The sequence below is a fragment of the Fundulus heteroclitus genome, chromosome 17 (genome assembly GCF_011125445.2).
Source record: "Fundulus heteroclitus isolate FHET01 chromosome 17, MU-UCD_Fhet_4.1, whole genome shotgun sequence".
Taxonomy (NCBI): domain Eukaryota; kingdom Metazoa; phylum Chordata; class Actinopteri; order Cyprinodontiformes; family Fundulidae; genus Fundulus; species Fundulus heteroclitus.
In genome coordinates, this window is record NC_046377.1 from 11789305 (window position 1) to 11806833 (window position 17529).

The following is a 17529-nucleotide window of genomic DNA, read 5'->3' on the forward strand; positions in this document are numbered from 1 at the left end:
TGTTATTAGCCGGAAGGAGGTTCTCACAGAATGAACACGTTGAGTAAAACTAAACATAAATGTAACTAAATGCCTGCGTTCGAAACAGAAAAGCAGTAGATAGTTCTTCTCCTAAAAAATAACATTACTGTTTACATTCCGATGTTAACTTTATACTTTTTCATTACTTTGATTCTGATAGAAAGCCTTGAAAAAATATAGAGTAAAACCACAAAATGTCAAGTCCTCACAGTAACATTTAACTGTTCTGCTCCTTATAGAATAACAAGTATAAAAGGCTGATATTAGCTGATTGATTAGTCAAACTATCTGCTCAGGAAGATGGCTTGCAGTCAGCTGTTTAACTGGCAAGTCACTCGTAGCTTTCCAACTGTACTTTGTAAATCAGCATACCACTAGCAAGACTGGTGGGTGGCGCTCTGGAAGTTTTTACACCATGACTGTCCATTTTATTGTAACTAAATACAAGTTCAAAATGTCTTGGAAGAGAGAAGAAAGTGTAATGTCCTTCTTTACCCCAGGTGACTGGCAGTCCACAGCCACAGATGGGGGAGAGGAGGTGCTGCACTATTCTATCCATTATCCAGCTGGAGAAAACAACACTTTTTCTGACATCTCAATAAAGAGCACTTTAACACATGGGACCAGCCAGTGGAAACAGTGATTTCCCTTTATACTGGAAAGTTGATTGTGATCATTTCTCCCAATCATACACCCAAAAGGGTCCACTAGTTATCCTAGTTGTATCAGTTTTTTCTTTAACTGGTCTCTAACAGCAGCGTATATAAGGGTCGACAATCTCCTACCAAGCAAGTTAACAGATTTAGTTTGAAAATATGTTATATCCTTATACGCTTCTCACAATGTTACATATCAATGTCTAGTAAGTAATTATTTCCAGCATATGTTTTTCAACACATGCTATGCCATGCAGATGCTCGGTCTGCACTGATGAAGATTCACTCACCTCAGCATGCTTTATGCTTGGAGTGGCTAACTCAGCAGGGGAGTTGGCCCTATTTTTGGATTAATTGAGCTAAGTTAGTTGTTTGACTACATGGGGGTACTTACAGCATATTTAAAGTAGGGTGTAGCGCTTTCAGCTGAAGACTGACTGACGATCATTACATATTTAGAAAATTATAAGTAAAAGATGAGTTCATCAGCATGTTATAATAACTTCATCCTTATGCACATACACTATACAGAACATGGCCGCATCATAAGCAAAACAAGTACTTCTAAAATGTGATAGGACTTGATGTTTCACTGTAAATTAAATACATCCATGTAAAAGTTCACAGTTTCATCAGCTTTTACATTTTAGCTCATTTTAGCTGGGGTACTTTGAATTTAAAGTTTCTTAAAAATTGCTGCCATCAATGTTATGGTACTGATATAGCAAAGGGACCAGCAGAGGTATTATGTAACACAGAGAGTAGAAAGAAACAACATTGTTTCCTGTTCAAAGAGGCGGCGATGTGACAGAGAGAGTGAAGAGAAAGTCAAGGTGTCTCCTTCAAAGCCAGACAGACATGATGAGAATTATTAGACGCAGAGTTTATGACAGAGTGAAGGAGTGTCTCGATGCAAGGACACGAAGTATGACAATGAAGGACAGAGATGAAAAAAACGAAGGGAGACGAGCTTAAGAAGAAAGATAGGCGTGCGGTACTAACCTTGAGGCAAGACTGGGTAGCGCAGCAGACAACGTGGCATCATAAAGATAAAAGAGAGATGGAGAAAAGGAAAAGGGAAAGGTGAGAGAGGGGAAAGAAGAGTTGAGCACTGGGTTAGCCGGCTTGATCAATCTTCAAAGAACAGGAAAGACAGAAGAGCTGACAGAGAAACATCATTAACCAAAGAGACAGCTGACGGACATTTTATGCAGGGAGACAGACACAATCGGGCAGACAGACAGACAGACAGACAGACAGACGGGCAGGCAGACATTCACCAAGATGGCTTCTTTTTGTAAATTAACGTTAAGTCTATAGAGCCCTGCTTCCTCCAAATCACTCCTACACCAATAAAACTGCAGTAAATTACCAAATCAAGGAGATGGGTTCAAGTTACTTAAATTATTACTATTTCTTGAATGGACTAGATTGGTTATTGAACTTCCCATACTGGCTGCATGCACTCCGTGGTTCTGCAGTCTTTACTTAACTTCATGCAAGTTTCAAGGTATAAAGATATCAACATTTTAAAAAGTACATTTCCAGTGTCCACAAAATAGTTTACATGCTCAAGTTGGCACAACTTTAATTCCAGCGTGAATTTATGCTCGAAAAAAAAAATGGTAATGACAAGGTGCCAGAGACAAATTTGTTTATAGCAGAACAATGCAGCTATAAAATCTGTGAATTTCTCATTAGCCGGGTTTAGAGGTACAAATCTCTCCCGACCCTGTTAGGTTTTCTTCGCATCCCCACCCATTAATAAATTACTTTCTTACTTGTTTTTCCTTCCTATACCCCCTTCCTTTCCCTCTCTCTGTTTTCCACTCGTCCTTCCAAATCCTTTATTTTGGCCATCGGGGCAGATTTTCAGCTCCATTTCCCCTCAGTGTGAAGTCACTTTAGTCTGCTCCAATTACCATCCCAGTTCCTGAAATAAACAATCTGGTACCAGTACAGCTGGATTTATATGGGAGGAGAATGAGAAGCCTGATTTTTACTCTTGTTGCTCTCTTGTTTAAACTACGGCTGAACTTTTTATTAGACATGTTCCCGCGGCTCACACGTAGCCCAGAGTCAGCCCTGACCTGGCCTGGCTAAGAGCAGGCCAGAGGCGTTTCTATTCTTCTCTGACATACCTGTTAGCTACCTGTCAGGCAAATAATCCCAATTCCCACAAAAGATACAGATTAATTCCCTATTTGTACATGTGATGTTACTGGGTCAGGTCTGGTAGGTAAAAAAAAAGCCTTTTTTATTAAATAAAATGCATCTGTTTGCAGGGATTCTGCAGGGACAACATGTTAATATATAACATCTTTGCTCAAAAGTAACATGAGTCAATACCTGCATAAGAGCGTCAAGGGTATCAAAACACATTAGAGTCTCATGTTTCAATCTGAGGCCAAATTTTTGCATAAATGTGCAGTGCCTTGCAAAAGTATTCATCAAAACCCATGAGTCCCCCCCCCCCCAACATTTTGTAACTTTATACGTACAAACATAAGTGTATTTTCGAGGGAGTTTAAGTAGTAGACACACCCAAAATACTCATGATTTTATTATTATTATTATTATTATTATTATTATTATTTATTATTATTTTTTTTTTTTTTTGTTTTTGTTTTTTACAAACTGATATTTAAAAAAGTATTGATATCAACTCTGATTCTGTGATTTCAATGAATCACTTAGTTAGCAAATAGAGCCAATCTGGGTTTAATTTAATTCAAAAATATGTTCAGTTGTTCTGTGAAAGTCTCAGAGGTTTGTTGGGGAACCTTAGTGGACAAACAGCATCCTGAAGAACAAGGAACACACCGGACAACATAGGGATAAAGCTGTGGAGAGTTTCACAGCTGGGTTAGATCGTGAAACAATATCCCAAGATCTGAACGTCTCACTGAGTACTGTTACATCTGTCATTTAACAATGGATAAGCTGGGCATGGAGAGCATTCTTTAGAGAATCAGCTTTTAAAAAGGCCCAAGGTAGCTATTCACAGTTTAGGTGAGAAACTCTGTGGAACAGTCAGCTACCTAACATCCACTCCACAAATCTGGTCTTTATAGAAGAGTGGGAAGAAGACATTCAGAAGAAGTCCCATTTGCCAACATGCATTATGCTATATGTGACAGAAATTTAACCCTGGATATCAGCCTGAACACACCTTCCCCACAATCACACATAGTGGTGGAAATTTCATGCTATGGGGAAGTTGAAAAGTATGAATACTTATGCAGCGCAAGCACCAGATGATCAACCCCAGCTGGGAGCACCTCAGATCAGACCAGCTCGGAGGAGCTCAGCTCATTCTTTCTCTATCTCTGCCACCTACTTCAAACTTATTCTCAGTAAGTTTGTTGTCCTGGAGTTTGCTTTACTTTGCTTCCATGGTAATAAACATTACCAAAGTATTTAACTTTTGTAAACAGTTAAACATCCTCAGATTTCTTTCCTAATATATTCAATTAATATACATTTCTATTTGCCAGTGTCTTTCTTTAGAACAACCTGAAAAGTTCAGGGTGGTTTTTTTTAGAGGTTACTGTTATTTAAGTGTTTTTTCACAGACCAGATGGAGACATGATGAGGACACTCACTGACTTAACCCTTAACTTTCCTAAAATCACAAGCCTGGTCAGCAGATAATTAGAAATACAAATAAACGAGAACAGTTAATATTTCACAGATTAAATGTTAGAAGGGGCAGGTCAAAATCTTATCACAACTGAACCCATCTATTCCATAAATAGGGTTACAACACATTTCTCATGTTTCTTAAAAGCAGATTTCCAGGGATCCTTGTGTGTTATTTTATGTTGGATGGATGGATGGATGGATGGATGGATGGATGGATGGATGGATGGATGGATGGATGGAACGGACCCGATGAAAGGATGGCTTTTTCAAACTCTATAATAGAGCAGGAATCCCTTTAACTTTAATTTAATTTTCCATGACGAAAAGAGAATACAAACCGGTCCATCACGACTAAAAGTAGAGCTCCATAACACCATTAAGGACTTTCTCTTCTCTTAATACTAAAAACACTTAAAACAGAGATGGTCCATGAAACAGTCAGGGACAACAAATAAAACAGTTAAGAGGGCATACACAGGGAAAACAAGTAAACAATCTGATAGAGACAGAAGGAAAACACAGATCAAGTCTTCATAATATGGTAGACATGTTGTGTTCTGGAAGACATTACAGGGGTGATTGACCCAAAATTACAAAGACCAGTGGAAAGTAGTTAGAAACAGCAGTTAGTTGCCACATAAAAACCACATAATATTAGTGAACAATCTAGAGTCGTAATGCAAGAGAAAAAAAAAAAAAGCATCCTCAGCTGAAGTAAAGCTAAAGTGAAGTGAGAGAACAGAACCGCAAACTAAATAAAAAGAGTTGCATCATTGACAGGAGCAGAGGCTCAAAGGGTGTCAGGCCGTGCAGCAACAGCGGTGCCAGGCTGCGCCTCATTTTACAAACTCTTAGGAGCTGTTTGGCTTGTCATACTGCAGTAACAGACGACCCAGACCTCTGCTAATGCGTAGTGTGTGTCAGAGCACGAGTGAGCCCAATTTCTGGATTTGAGAGACAGTGCTGTCCAAATGTGCAATAAAATATGATTTGCGAGTAGTGAGCCAATGCTACAACTCTTTGTTGGTGATCATTAGTAAGCATACTGAGCCCTGCCCATGTGGAAAAGGCACATATTTCAGATTAAACTTGCAGCCACACAATGGTTTCACAGATACGTTTTCTACTCTGGCTTGCAAAACAATTTCCATCTCTTGAACTTTTTCTGAATTTTTTTTTAGCATTAAAACCACAAGCTGCAATAAATTTTATTAGGATATTATGTGATAGACCAAAGTTGTGCATGATTGTGAATTGGAAGGCAAAAGATTTTACTTTTTGTTTGACAAATTAGTGCCTAAAACGTGTATACAACCCCTGTAATTTAATATCCTTAAAGCCCCAGTGTGTAAGATTTACACGTTCGTGCACCATCTAGTGGGGCGCTAAATGAATTACAAACGACCTCGCCTTTAATAACTACTACAGAAGCCGCACAGAGTCATAAAAATCAACATGTCCTCCATGTATTTGTTACCAAGCTACTGCTAATAGCTACGGTTATTGTGTGTAATGCTTTTTGCCACAGGTACCAAGTCTGCTTATTTTAAACGACTTTAGGCTAGTTTTTTTTTCTAAAGACGCTTATAAATTCCATGAGACATCTTTTCTGGGCTTCTTTCTGAATGTGAAGCTGCTTATTTGGGCTCTAAAATAAGCGACTATAAACAAGTTATAAACCCGATAGCACTTCTGCACTACAGACACCGTGACCTGGCAGCCAATATAGACTCTCGTTTTCTCACGGTTATTAATTCCTTTTCTTTCCTCGGTTACATTCTCTTCCCTCTCGCCAGGTAAAGAGTATGAATGGTCCTATATTTCAACAGAAAACAAATAGAATGATCTACGGTCGTCTTTGCTTGTTGTCTACTCCTCCTCCCCTGACAGCGTATCTTCATATAGGAGACAGATAGGAAAAATGCATATGGGGGACAAGTTTGTCCCATTTCAGCTACTGAAATCAAAAATAGCGACGCAGCATGGCGTTTCCCAGTGGGGGATTAGTAAATTAGTAAATAGGATCCAGCAGTGTGTAGTTTAATCTAAATGCAGCTGTTCTATGAAGGCCTCAGAGGGATCAATCTTTTATCCGAAAATGAAAACATCATGGCACTATCAAACTGACCAGCTGGGCAAACAGAGGCCCATGCTAACTCAGGGGGAGGCGTGGAGATGTGCTAGATGTTAGGACGGGAAGAAAACAATTGTTGAAAGAACGGCATCCAACTTTGCCACAAGCCATATACGGGACACAGCAAACATTGGGAAGAAGATGCTCTAGTCGGATGAAAGACTGGACTTGACATCAGTCTGACCACATGATGTTCACAGGGTGATGGCAACATCACGCTGTGGGGATGCTTTTCTTCAACAGGGACAAGGAAGCCGGTCAGGGTTGATGGTTAAGATTGTTGGAGCTGAGTACAGGGAAATCCAGAAGAGAGAAAGAAAATCTACAATAGTCTTGCTAAGACTTGGGACTGGGGGGAGGTTCACCTTCCCTCGGGACAACAACCCTAAACATGCAGCCAGAGCAGAAATTCTGTGGGCTGCTTGAAGGTTCCTGCCTATAAATGCTCTTCCTCAAACCTGACAGCTGGAACTTCTTTTACAATAAAGAATGGCTACAAATTTCCTTCTCTAGAGATATACTCCTAAAGACTATCAGTCTTTTCCCTCGACACATTAAGGGACCCTGTACTTTTTAGATCTTTATTTGAAAGCCATATATGCTTTTTATTTACATTTAGGCAATACTTTTTTTGTAGTCAATCCCATTAAATCCTAATAAAATACATGATTGTGTGTGGTTATAATGAAGACAAAACGTGCACAGGTTAAAGCACTTAAAGGCTCTGTGGCATCACAACTGGTGGTTAGTTTACTTTAAGCAGCATGAAGCTACAGAACAAAAGGATTTCAAGGACTTTTCCACATGGGCGATTGTAATAAACGTGCCCTTATATCTGATTCCTCTGACAGGCAAAGTGAGTTTTATCGTGCAGTGGTCTCGAGGGGCCACCAGCCACTCACGTGCCCAGGTAGTCCCACACCAGCCCCCCCATTGGCTGCTGAGAGGCAGCAGGGGTAGGGGCCTGATTTTGCGACTGCTGCGAACGCCAGAGATGAGAGGCTGAAGGATTTCTGAGGTGTGATGAGCACACGCACACACGCACACACACAAGCAAATATAAACGCACTCACACGAAGTCACACGATTGTTACCAAGTGTAAACATGCACACATGAGAAGAAGGGTGGAGAGATGGCATGGAAAGGAAAGGAGAAGGAGGGAAGGGAAAAGAGAAGGCGTTGAGTGATAAATAATAAGTTATTTATAATCGGGAAGATTAGCCTAAACCAGAGCAATACGTTATCTAAAACTAACCCGTTTTTCCTTCATGCTTTTATGTTGAAACAGGAAGGAAAACATTTTAGGACTGCGTTGGGGGGTGGCAGGTTTCTTTTGTTTTTGTAGCTAATCTAATTCTCCTCTCTCACCTCTCCAGTTCGTGGATCTTTTTCTCCTTGTCGTTCTTTTCATTCTCCATCTCCCTGAGGATCTCCAGGAGCCGTTCCACCTCAGACTGGGCCTTCCCGGCCTCCTCTCTGCACCGGGTCACTTCTTGCTCCAGGGACGTGATGCGCTCAGTAAGTTCGGTGTTGGCCTGGGACTCGGCCGCTGCAGTTTGAGCCTGGAACAGAAATTATTATTTAAAATAAATCAAGCACTGGGTTTGGAAATGAGTGGACCATCATTCGCTCAAAACGTTTGTTCCCCAAGGAATGTGCTTAGCCAAATATGTGAGCCTGGAGCTAAAAGAAGAAAAAAAGCTACATTCACTCACCATGAATGGTTATATTTTATATAATATATAGGGCTGGGCAAGTTAACGCGTTAATTTCGCGTTAATTCATTAGACTATTAACGGCGATATTTATTTTATCGCGCATTAACGCATGTTGCTCATATGCTTTCAGTCAGTGTCAGTCAGCAGGCGCGCTGACTGCAGCGCGCTGTCACGGCAGCACTCTCCCCCTCCCCTCTCGTACATGGCTCAGCGGCGCCAGCCAATCAGCACGCAGGCTCAGCCTGGCCCGCCCGCTCAGCTCTCACACAAACTTGAAAAAAGCTGAGAGAGACCGCAGCAGCGGAAAAACATGAACGGGGAAGTAGCACCGTTTGGCTTTATTTTAATACCATAAATGAAATCAAGCTGTATGTTTTGTAAAAAGCCGGTTTATTTCAGTGGAAACACAATAAATTTATCTAAGCACGTGAAAAAACATGAAAACGTCGAGCCCCAGAAACGGAGAGAGGAGACGAAACTTCTCTCATTGCCCCGACAGACCCACAGACTGACGTCACTGACTGAGGCGTTTCAGTCCTCCAGGGAACATCCAGGTAGATCAGTGGATGGATGGATGGATGGATGGATGGATGTTACTGGAGCCCACACATAACATGTAATTAAGACCTTGAAAGAACCCAGTACATATATTAAAAAGTGTTATTTAAGATAAGATAACATTAGCTAATCCTTTTTTTATCCCACGACGGGGAAATTTATAGGATTAAAGCAACAGGCAGGTGCACACAACACAGACAAAATTACATAAGGATTGAAATATATAAGAGGTGGATTAGCGAAAAAACACTGAACATTATTATTATTATTATTATTATTTAATTGTAATAGTAAAATACAAAACCCAAAAGGTCAACAGTTTCATGATACATCAAGCTTAGGGACTGGCTAATATACAGCAGGTCAAAAAAGGCCATATTCTGGCTGCAGTGATGCTGTTCTCTTATGAAGAAAAGATCAACTAGTGCACTAAATTCAATAGATGGGTTGAAAATATCCAGTATAAAATAAGTGCTACAAATGTTACAACACTTTTGTTCATATGGCAGCAGAACATTAAAATAAAAGTGCTCTTTACACTACTTTTGAATTCATTCTTGGAGTTTGTAAATACAATGCGATTAATCGCGATTAATCGCGATTAATCAGGGCGATTAATTGCGATTAAATATTTTAATCGTTGCCCAGCCCTAATAATATATATTTGTTAGTGTTTAAGGATGCATCTGAACTGTTCTTTTTTTTAACTGTGAAAGGATAATGTAGCAAACAAATTCAAAGCATTTCAAAAGCAAGAATTCCTCTAATCCACAAAATGTAAAAATCACACAAAGTCGGATATTTAACTATTCTTCGTATGAGCTCTTATAGGTTTTCTAGCACGGACCTGGCTTTTAGGAAAAATCTACAAATATTTACCAGGGGTGTTTCATTGTTGTCCTTTTACCCTGTTCTGTCCAAGTTTCAACAGTTTAAATTTGTATCGGAAGACCTTTCAAGATGGCGCTGCAGATGGCAACCTTGGTGTTTTGCTCTCTTGTACTTTGCATGTTCTCGTTAGGAGACTACCTGTGGTAGTTCCTTGTTCTTGAACATCCTTGTCAATTTCCTGTTATCAAAAGCCGATAGTTTAGGTCAGATGGTGCCGTCTTGGACATAATCATCTTTCTAAAAAGGACACCGTTACTAAAGAGGCATAAAAAACTTGTTTTGTGATGGATAAATTAGGCTTCCTGAATGGCTGTAACTTCAGCCTTATTAAGATTGGATGGATTATGCCTGAAACATGGGTCCATGCCAGCAAAAAAAGTATTTCAATAAAGTACATTTACTGATAAGAGCGGTCAACCATCCAGCTACAACTATGCAACTAATGATGTACATTTAACTGCTTGTTTTTGGAAGTGTATTTGATGATTTTAACACTGTTTGAATTGGAGAAAATTCATAATAAACTCAAACTTGGGCGATCAATTCTTGTTTTACAGTATATTTCACAGTATAGATGGTTTATGTTTACCTGACTCCGCCAGATAGATTTGCTCCGCATATCCATCTGGAAACCTTCCGTTGAAGTAATTTTGGGAAGGGGCGAAAATACTGGTTAGCTGATTGGCCTATGTTGGTGATAGACGGGCCAAATGAACCAATCAGATTCGTCGTCGCTCGTAACAGAGCGACGACGAAAACACAACCACAAGCCAAGCTACTCTTGCTGCTGCAGGTAAAGGCTCGTTAGCTCAGCAAAGAAATACTCTGTAATTCCGATAAAACTTGCTCGATAGCCACGCTAACGCTAGTTTCATCGGCTGAAACCGCCATGTTGTTTAGACTGAACTGACGCGCTTCCCGTTTCGTCACACCTCAACCCGCCTCAAAGCCAACGCTGATTGGACGTTCGTTTGGTGAACGGCTCCAAATTTTCTTTAACGGAGAGTAGCCAGACTGATCTGCGAGTGAAACCTCGAAAGCTCGCGAGATCAGGATGGTCTCACGAGGCTAGGTTTATGTAGCATCATCCTACAATCCTACAAAAGAATAATCTAAGTGCAATGAAAATAAATAATGTCAAGGATTTTCATGTTAGCATATCAAGATGTGTTAATTAGCACGCACATAATGCTGAAGCCCAGGGTAAAGTAAATGTTTCACTAGGATGTGGTCATGAATTAACATATTTGCATAATTTAGCCTTCGGCTGCTTTGCCATCCTTTTTAGGTACATCCATGAAATTGTGTCCTGTACCTTTAAAACTTCATTCTAATTAGTTCATGCATGATTTGATCTATTTTTGGCCACTTAAAAAGACCCCAAACCTTTAAAAACGGAATAAACAGCATTTTAGTATAAAACCCAAAACACAATGCAGGTTGGTGTACAAATGAACCACAATCACAACAAACCAGACTGGCATCCCCATCTAGCATTGCTGGTGTACACTTCCTGTTGTTCAACCCGTTTCAAGTCTTACCAAAGATATGGAAAAGTACAAGTACGTTGAGAGTTCGACCAGCTGCATTTCTTGACTTGTGAAAATCAACACACATCATACCTTTATGGCATGGTCTTTTGTCTTTACCATTTTGACGATGACAAAAGAGAAATCAGTCTCAGTGTTAGGGGTTATTAATGACAGGTTCTTCTACTCGCTGATAAATCTCTCATTTTCATTTTTTTGCTAAATGTGCTGGTTAACGTTACAAAGAAACCCGTCAATGCTTTAAATTACAGTATGTGAGGTTTTAAAATGGCAAACTTTGTTTTTAAACTTGGCCTTTTTTTTATCTTAAAATCGAGCCCGCCCGCATACAGGGGAGGGGAAACCTCCGCTCATTTGTACACCGTCTTTTTCACAGGCTTTTGTTATGCGTGTCGGTCAATAAGCTGCATGCTTGGAGAAAACACATGGCTACTCAACTGCGTTTAAAAAAAAAAAAAAACTGAGTTTCTGTGACTCGTGAAGATAGACAAAGCTGAACGCATATCTTCCAAAAAGTGAGCCGCGGGTGCACTTCACTATGGGAGAGGAAATCCACCAGAACCGAAGCTGGGGCCGGACTTGCTTCAGGTTCTTAATCAGAAGGAGATCAAGCAGAAGATGTAGCGCTTGCATAACTTTCGATAAATTCCTTGTTTCCAGCTGGCGTTAATTGAAGATAAAGATGATGAAGAAAGCTTTGGACTCATGGCAGAGGAGCGAGAACGATATTGATAATTATCAAAAAAATGTAAAAAATATTTTAAGTGCCGCCCTGGCCATTTTATGCTGTTGCTTAATGATCTATTTTTAGATAACAAACACACAAACAATAAGTTACAACTCAACCTGTTATTCAACCAACTTTTTTTACCAAAACTCCAACTTTGAAAAAAAAATAACAAGTCCACTCTGAACTCTTTGAAGGGGGCGGAGCTTGGTGACGGAGCGTTGGGAGGAAGTAATGATTGTAGTATTAACTTACATGACAGGCTAGAATGCAAAAGTGTTCTTCTATTTACTTCATTTACCACTTTTTTTTTTCTATCGCACCACAGGTCTATCGATCGATATATATATATTGTTATTGAATTACTGTCCGGCACCAATCAGAAGCTGTCGCAAGCACATTTGAAGAAGCCAGACACAGCGAAATGGAGCAGATCTGTAACTTTGACTGTAAATGCTACAGGAGAAGAAAGAATTATTCTGTTATGTGTTTTTTATGTTTTTTTTTAATCTAACACAAAAAATATATACATATATATACTCCTGTTTCAATCGTAGGCTTAGCTTACAAGTACAAAATGGACAAATGAGCCACAACACTCAATTTGATGTTGGTGTATGTGTTACTACTTTTTTTTTGGACACTTGAAAGATATTTGTCTGTTCAATGCACAGATGTAACAAAATGTTGTAATGCAGTGCTGTAAATTATCTTTATACAGAAAAATGGCGGCAAGTTCACATCACAGAACAGTGAGTTTTCACTTTGACAGGGATTGCTGGGGTTGGGAGGTGTTGCTGCAAGGTATGCAAAGTTATTCAAATGAACAACTTTTGTTAATGCCTCCTGGCTGCCCAGGTGATTCTAAAGAAACTGGTGCCTATTTTCTCAGTCATCTTTTTTCCACAGTGCAACATTCAAATGGTCATATCTTCAATTCTTTTTTTTTGTTTTCCTCTAGTTTGACATCTTTGGAAAGCTTAGATTCCACTCTTTCAGGATCTGTAAATAACACAAAATTACCCCTGGAGGCTTGTTCCTGGTTTCCTACCATGAATAGATAATTGTTTTAGTAACAATGACTGAATGATTGCTGCATTTGCTAAAAAACTGACTCATACTGAACGTTAAGATTTTTCTAAACTTTTCAGAGTGAGATGATGTTCCTGGTGGATCGTTTCTAAGGCTTTTTCCACATCTTTACCAGGGCTTCAAATCCTCCAGGGTTAATGGCTGTGGAGGGTGCAGTCAGAAATATTGTCGTCTTCTAGTTGAGCGAAGTTAGAACACATATCAGCTGAAAGCTTGTGTTTTTTTTTTATTTTATTTTCATGGACAAGATAATATTTCTGAAGTCAAAGGGCAAATTATAGTCAGCTGAAGTGGTTTTTCTCCCCTTTTTTTTTTGTTTTTGCTCAGCTAAACTGATGGGACGGAAAATTGGTCGCAGAAAAAAAATAGACAAAACAAAGACAAGTAAAGCAGGTTATAACCAGCTTAGAGGTTAGAACAGCTGTGTGTTTTCCCAGAAGCAAATGTTGCTCTTGGGACAGTTTGACGTTGTGTGTGTGTGTGTGTGTGTGTGTGTGTGTGTGTGTGTGTGTGTGTGTGTGTGCACGCAAGCCTTGGTCCCACAATACATAAACCCCTATTAGTTTTGGAAGTGGACGGCAATTTTAACAGCTCCTTATGTGGAGAGGAAATGTTTGGGTGGCTCACTGTATGCGAAGGTTTTGGTGGAGGAAAGAAATACGACAGCAAGTCACGCATCTCCTCTCCATCCATTGTGGGGAAAAGAAAGAGACTTAGAAATAAAGGCTGATGAAGGGGAACACCACAGATGCACTGACATGTTCATGCATATTCCTCTTTTCTCTGTTTCTCACATTTTTTCAACACACACATTCAGGGTGTGATGGTGGTGCTGTCGAGTCTGTGAAAATGACTGTAAGGTTGTCAGCAGGCTGTCACACACACACACACACACACACACACACACACACACACACACACACAATTTACAGACTGCTGTGAGGGAAAAGATATTTGATATGTAAGCACACACAAACACACGCAAATACATTTTTATCTCTCTCTCCAAAACCAGGGAAAATAAGTTAGGAAAGAAAACTGTAACTTTATCTTTTTTTTTTTTTTTTTAAATATCCACTAACCTTTTTGAGCTGGTTCTCCAGTTTGATGCACTCCTCCCTCTTCTGTTCCAGGTGGATTTCTAGACTCTTCAGCCTGTTTTCCTTCTTTAGAGTTGAGGATGCAAGTGAGGAGGCCTTCTCTTTCAGATCCAACACTGAGGTCTAGAGTAAAATAATAGCCAAGATGCAAGACGACAAAGACTTTATCGCCAGGACATAGAAAATATCTTCTACGTTTATATCTTTTGGGTGAAACTCCTTTAGAAATTGAGAACGTCCTTAAAGTTGTTCTAATAGTGAGCTGCATCATGATCAGAAAAAAAATCTACTTTCCATGTCAGAATAAGGGAGCCTACGTTTGCAGATCAAGAACAAATACGCGCTGTACGGTTTCACATTTGGTCGCGTTAGAACCTCAGACTTCAGTGTGTTTTATTTGCCTTTTATGCTCTAGAACAAGACAGTGGTAGTTCGGTTCAAAGAAGTTCATAATTGGGAAGTGGGAAGAAAAACGATACGTGGTTTTTAAAGTCTTATTAAACTCAAAAGTTTTATGACTGAAAATCTCAAAGGGTTTGGTGCACATTAGCATTCAGCCCTGCTGAGTCAACATTTTGTAAAACCACCATTTGCTGCAATTACAGCTGCAAGTCTTTTAGAGTAAGACTCTACTAGCATTACATATTTACAGACTGAAAGTTTTTGCCCATTTCTCTTTCCAAAATAGTTAAGGCTTAGTTATATTGGATGAAGGTCACCTAAGCCACTACATTGCAGCTTCGGCTGTATTTCTTTTAGAGCCGTTGTCCTGCAGGAAGGCAGCCCTCTGCACCAGTATCAATCTTTTGCAGAGTCAAAGAGGTCTGAATTTAGCTCCCTTCTTCTTCCAAACAACTCTGACCAACTTCCTTTGTCTCTGCTGAAGTAAAGCAGTAGTAAAACTAACTAAATAGAATTTTAGCTTATTAAAAACATCTCTACCCGCGGATTTCCTGGGAGTATATCTCAACAATAAGGTTCTTGGGTGGAGCATTAACTGAGGCCTCTCTCTATGAGATTTGCAGGCTTTGTTTGTCATTGGATGGATGTTTATCCAGGTGCTCCAGTTTCCTCTCAAGGTGCTCAGTTATGGATGTAAGGTTGATTCGTTTTTCTAAATCGTGTGATCATGCAATGGTTGTCTGAATCTGTCCATTTAGCCCAAAGTCAAGTGGTTTAACACAGATTTATCCTTTTTCCACAGTTGTATGATTGACTCTGTCCCCTACTGGTTGTGATATCTCCCATAACCTGTCGCTTTCCTCACTTTTAGGCTCAATCCCTCCATCCGTAAAATCTCTCCCTCTGCCCTTCTGGTCTTTTCCTCTTTTGGTAGAGGCAGTGAAACAGAAACCAGCGGGACCAGAAGGAGAGATGCTCAGACGTGTAATTTCACCCATGACTGACCTTACCAACTTCAGACTTCAGATCATCATGTTTGACTGGGTTTTGGTCAGAGAAACCTTCCTGCTTACTCAGAGTATATTTAGGTTTGTGTATACACTGGTGTTGTCAGACAAACCTCACATCTGCGTTTGGCAGGGAAGAAAGGAATGCTTGTTCTCTCGGGAGATTTTCCGTGTATTTTTCAATACAAACTGACAGGTTTTATGATCCCACAATCACTAAAATTAGCTAAATATAGGACTTTCCACAACAGCAGCTCTCTTGTTAACTCTTAAAAAGGAAGAATTTGACACTGATAAATTTGCCAAATTTTATATTTTGGGAATAGAAAAGAAAACGATGAGTACTTTGAACACAACTAAAATTTTAAAATGTCAATTATCGCATTCCTGTTCCCTCAAATCGATTTTCATGACTTGATTTTATAACACACTTATTTTTTTTCCTCACCACAACTAAGCATTTAGAGCTTTCATTCAGAACATAGCAATAATTATCTGGTTCATCTAAACTTTACCTCACATTTACAAAAGCAACATAATTCATGTTGTCAGTAGTTGAATAAAAAAATGAAGAAAAACTAGAATTGTGTGGAAAAACTAAGCACACCACCTGAGTTTCCATCGTAGCGGGACAAAAAGTGGGAAAGCAGTTGACAGGCGATGCTAAATAAATCTGCTTGATTGATAGGTAACCATCTGTGGAGCATGCAGGTTTATGTCGGGCTGGAAAGATATCGGCAATGACTTCTTCAGCCCACAGTGTCTTTTGCTCAGATGGAACCAAGGTAAAGATTTTTTACCTTTACACACGTCACTAAGGACAGCAGGTCCGCACAAATGCGTGGTCAGAGTTAAGCACTGTGGTGGAGGAGAGATGATTTGTGCTCGTTTTGTAGGGACAGCACCAAAGCATCTTGCAGTTATTTAATCGCTCTTGAACTCCTCTGTATACCTAAATAATCTTGAGCCAAATCACTAAAGTCAGATCACTAAAACTCATCAACAGGAGACGGATTGCAAACACAGCAGCAAATCTATCACCAAATGTATGGAAAAAAAGGAAAACAGTCGAAAAGTTGCAAGGACCCGGTCAAAGTCTCAACCTTAACTTGACTGAAGGGCCGCAGCATGACCGTTGTCTAGTATTTATGGATTATGTATTAAAACTAGGGCTGGGCAAGTTAACGCGTTAATTTCGCGTTAACTCATTAGACTATTAACGGCGATATTTTCTTTAACGCGCGTTAACGCATGTTGGTCACATGCTTTTATTTTGTGAAGGTCTGTTGCTGCGGTGTAGGGGTTTGAATCAGAACAGTAGCTGGCGATAATGCGCCAATAACCTCGCTGTCAGCCCAGCCTCAGATTCAAAGAGGAAGAAAGGTGCTGGCCGGAAAAAAACACAGCTGACATGCGGAAGGCGGTGTTTCCCGCAGGTACCGCGAGCGAGCTTAGGCGGGGCGAGGCGGTGAGTTGGCGGCCGGAACAAGTTTTGTGCGGAGCGGAGCGGGGGGGGGGTCTGCATCGACGCCGTCGGTGAAGTCGCTTCTCGTTTCAAAGTATCCATGTGTTTTTGCCTGTTTTCCCCCTGCCATTCACTATATGCGCGCGAGAAAGCAACAACATAAAACCGCGTGTCAACGTCAAATAAACGCAAGCATATCGAGTTAGCAAGCATTTCAGTTTAAAGTTCTTCCAGCATGGAATATGACAGAAACAAGTTAGTTGTAACCACTGCCAAGTTAAACTTTGGTATTGAACATAAAATGGTAATGCTGCTCCCTGCTGTTACCTCAGAAATTGCCTGTTTTTGGTAGATTTTTCCCCATAAAGAGAATTCCCTGTCAGTGGCAATAAGCTTTAATTTATTATTATTGCTATTTTTTGTTTTACATGTTTAAGTTGAGCTTTACACTAAATATGTGTTACTGATAAGTGCTACAAATGTTACAACACTTTTGTTCATATGGCAGCAGAACATTAAAATAAAAGTGCTCTTTACACTACTTTTGAATTCATTCTTGGAG

The 17529-nt window shown here is 39.9% G+C and overlaps 1 protein-coding gene across 1 annotated transcript in view; it reads right to left on the reverse strand.

Annotated features, from left to right (window-relative positions):
* LOC105915870 (ELKS/Rab6-interacting/CAST family member 1) overlaps window positions 1-17529 on the reverse strand; it is a 217104-nt gene that overhangs the window by 134725 nt on the left and 64850 nt on the right. The window contains exons 14-15 of the mRNA XM_036148963.1: window positions 14076-14216; window positions 7826-8019 (exon numbers count right to left, since the gene is read on the reverse strand). Coding sequence (XP_036004856.1) covers window positions 7826-8019; window positions 14076-14216 — 335 coding nt within the window. The remainder of the gene's footprint in view (window positions 1-7825; window positions 8020-14075; window positions 14217-17529) is intronic.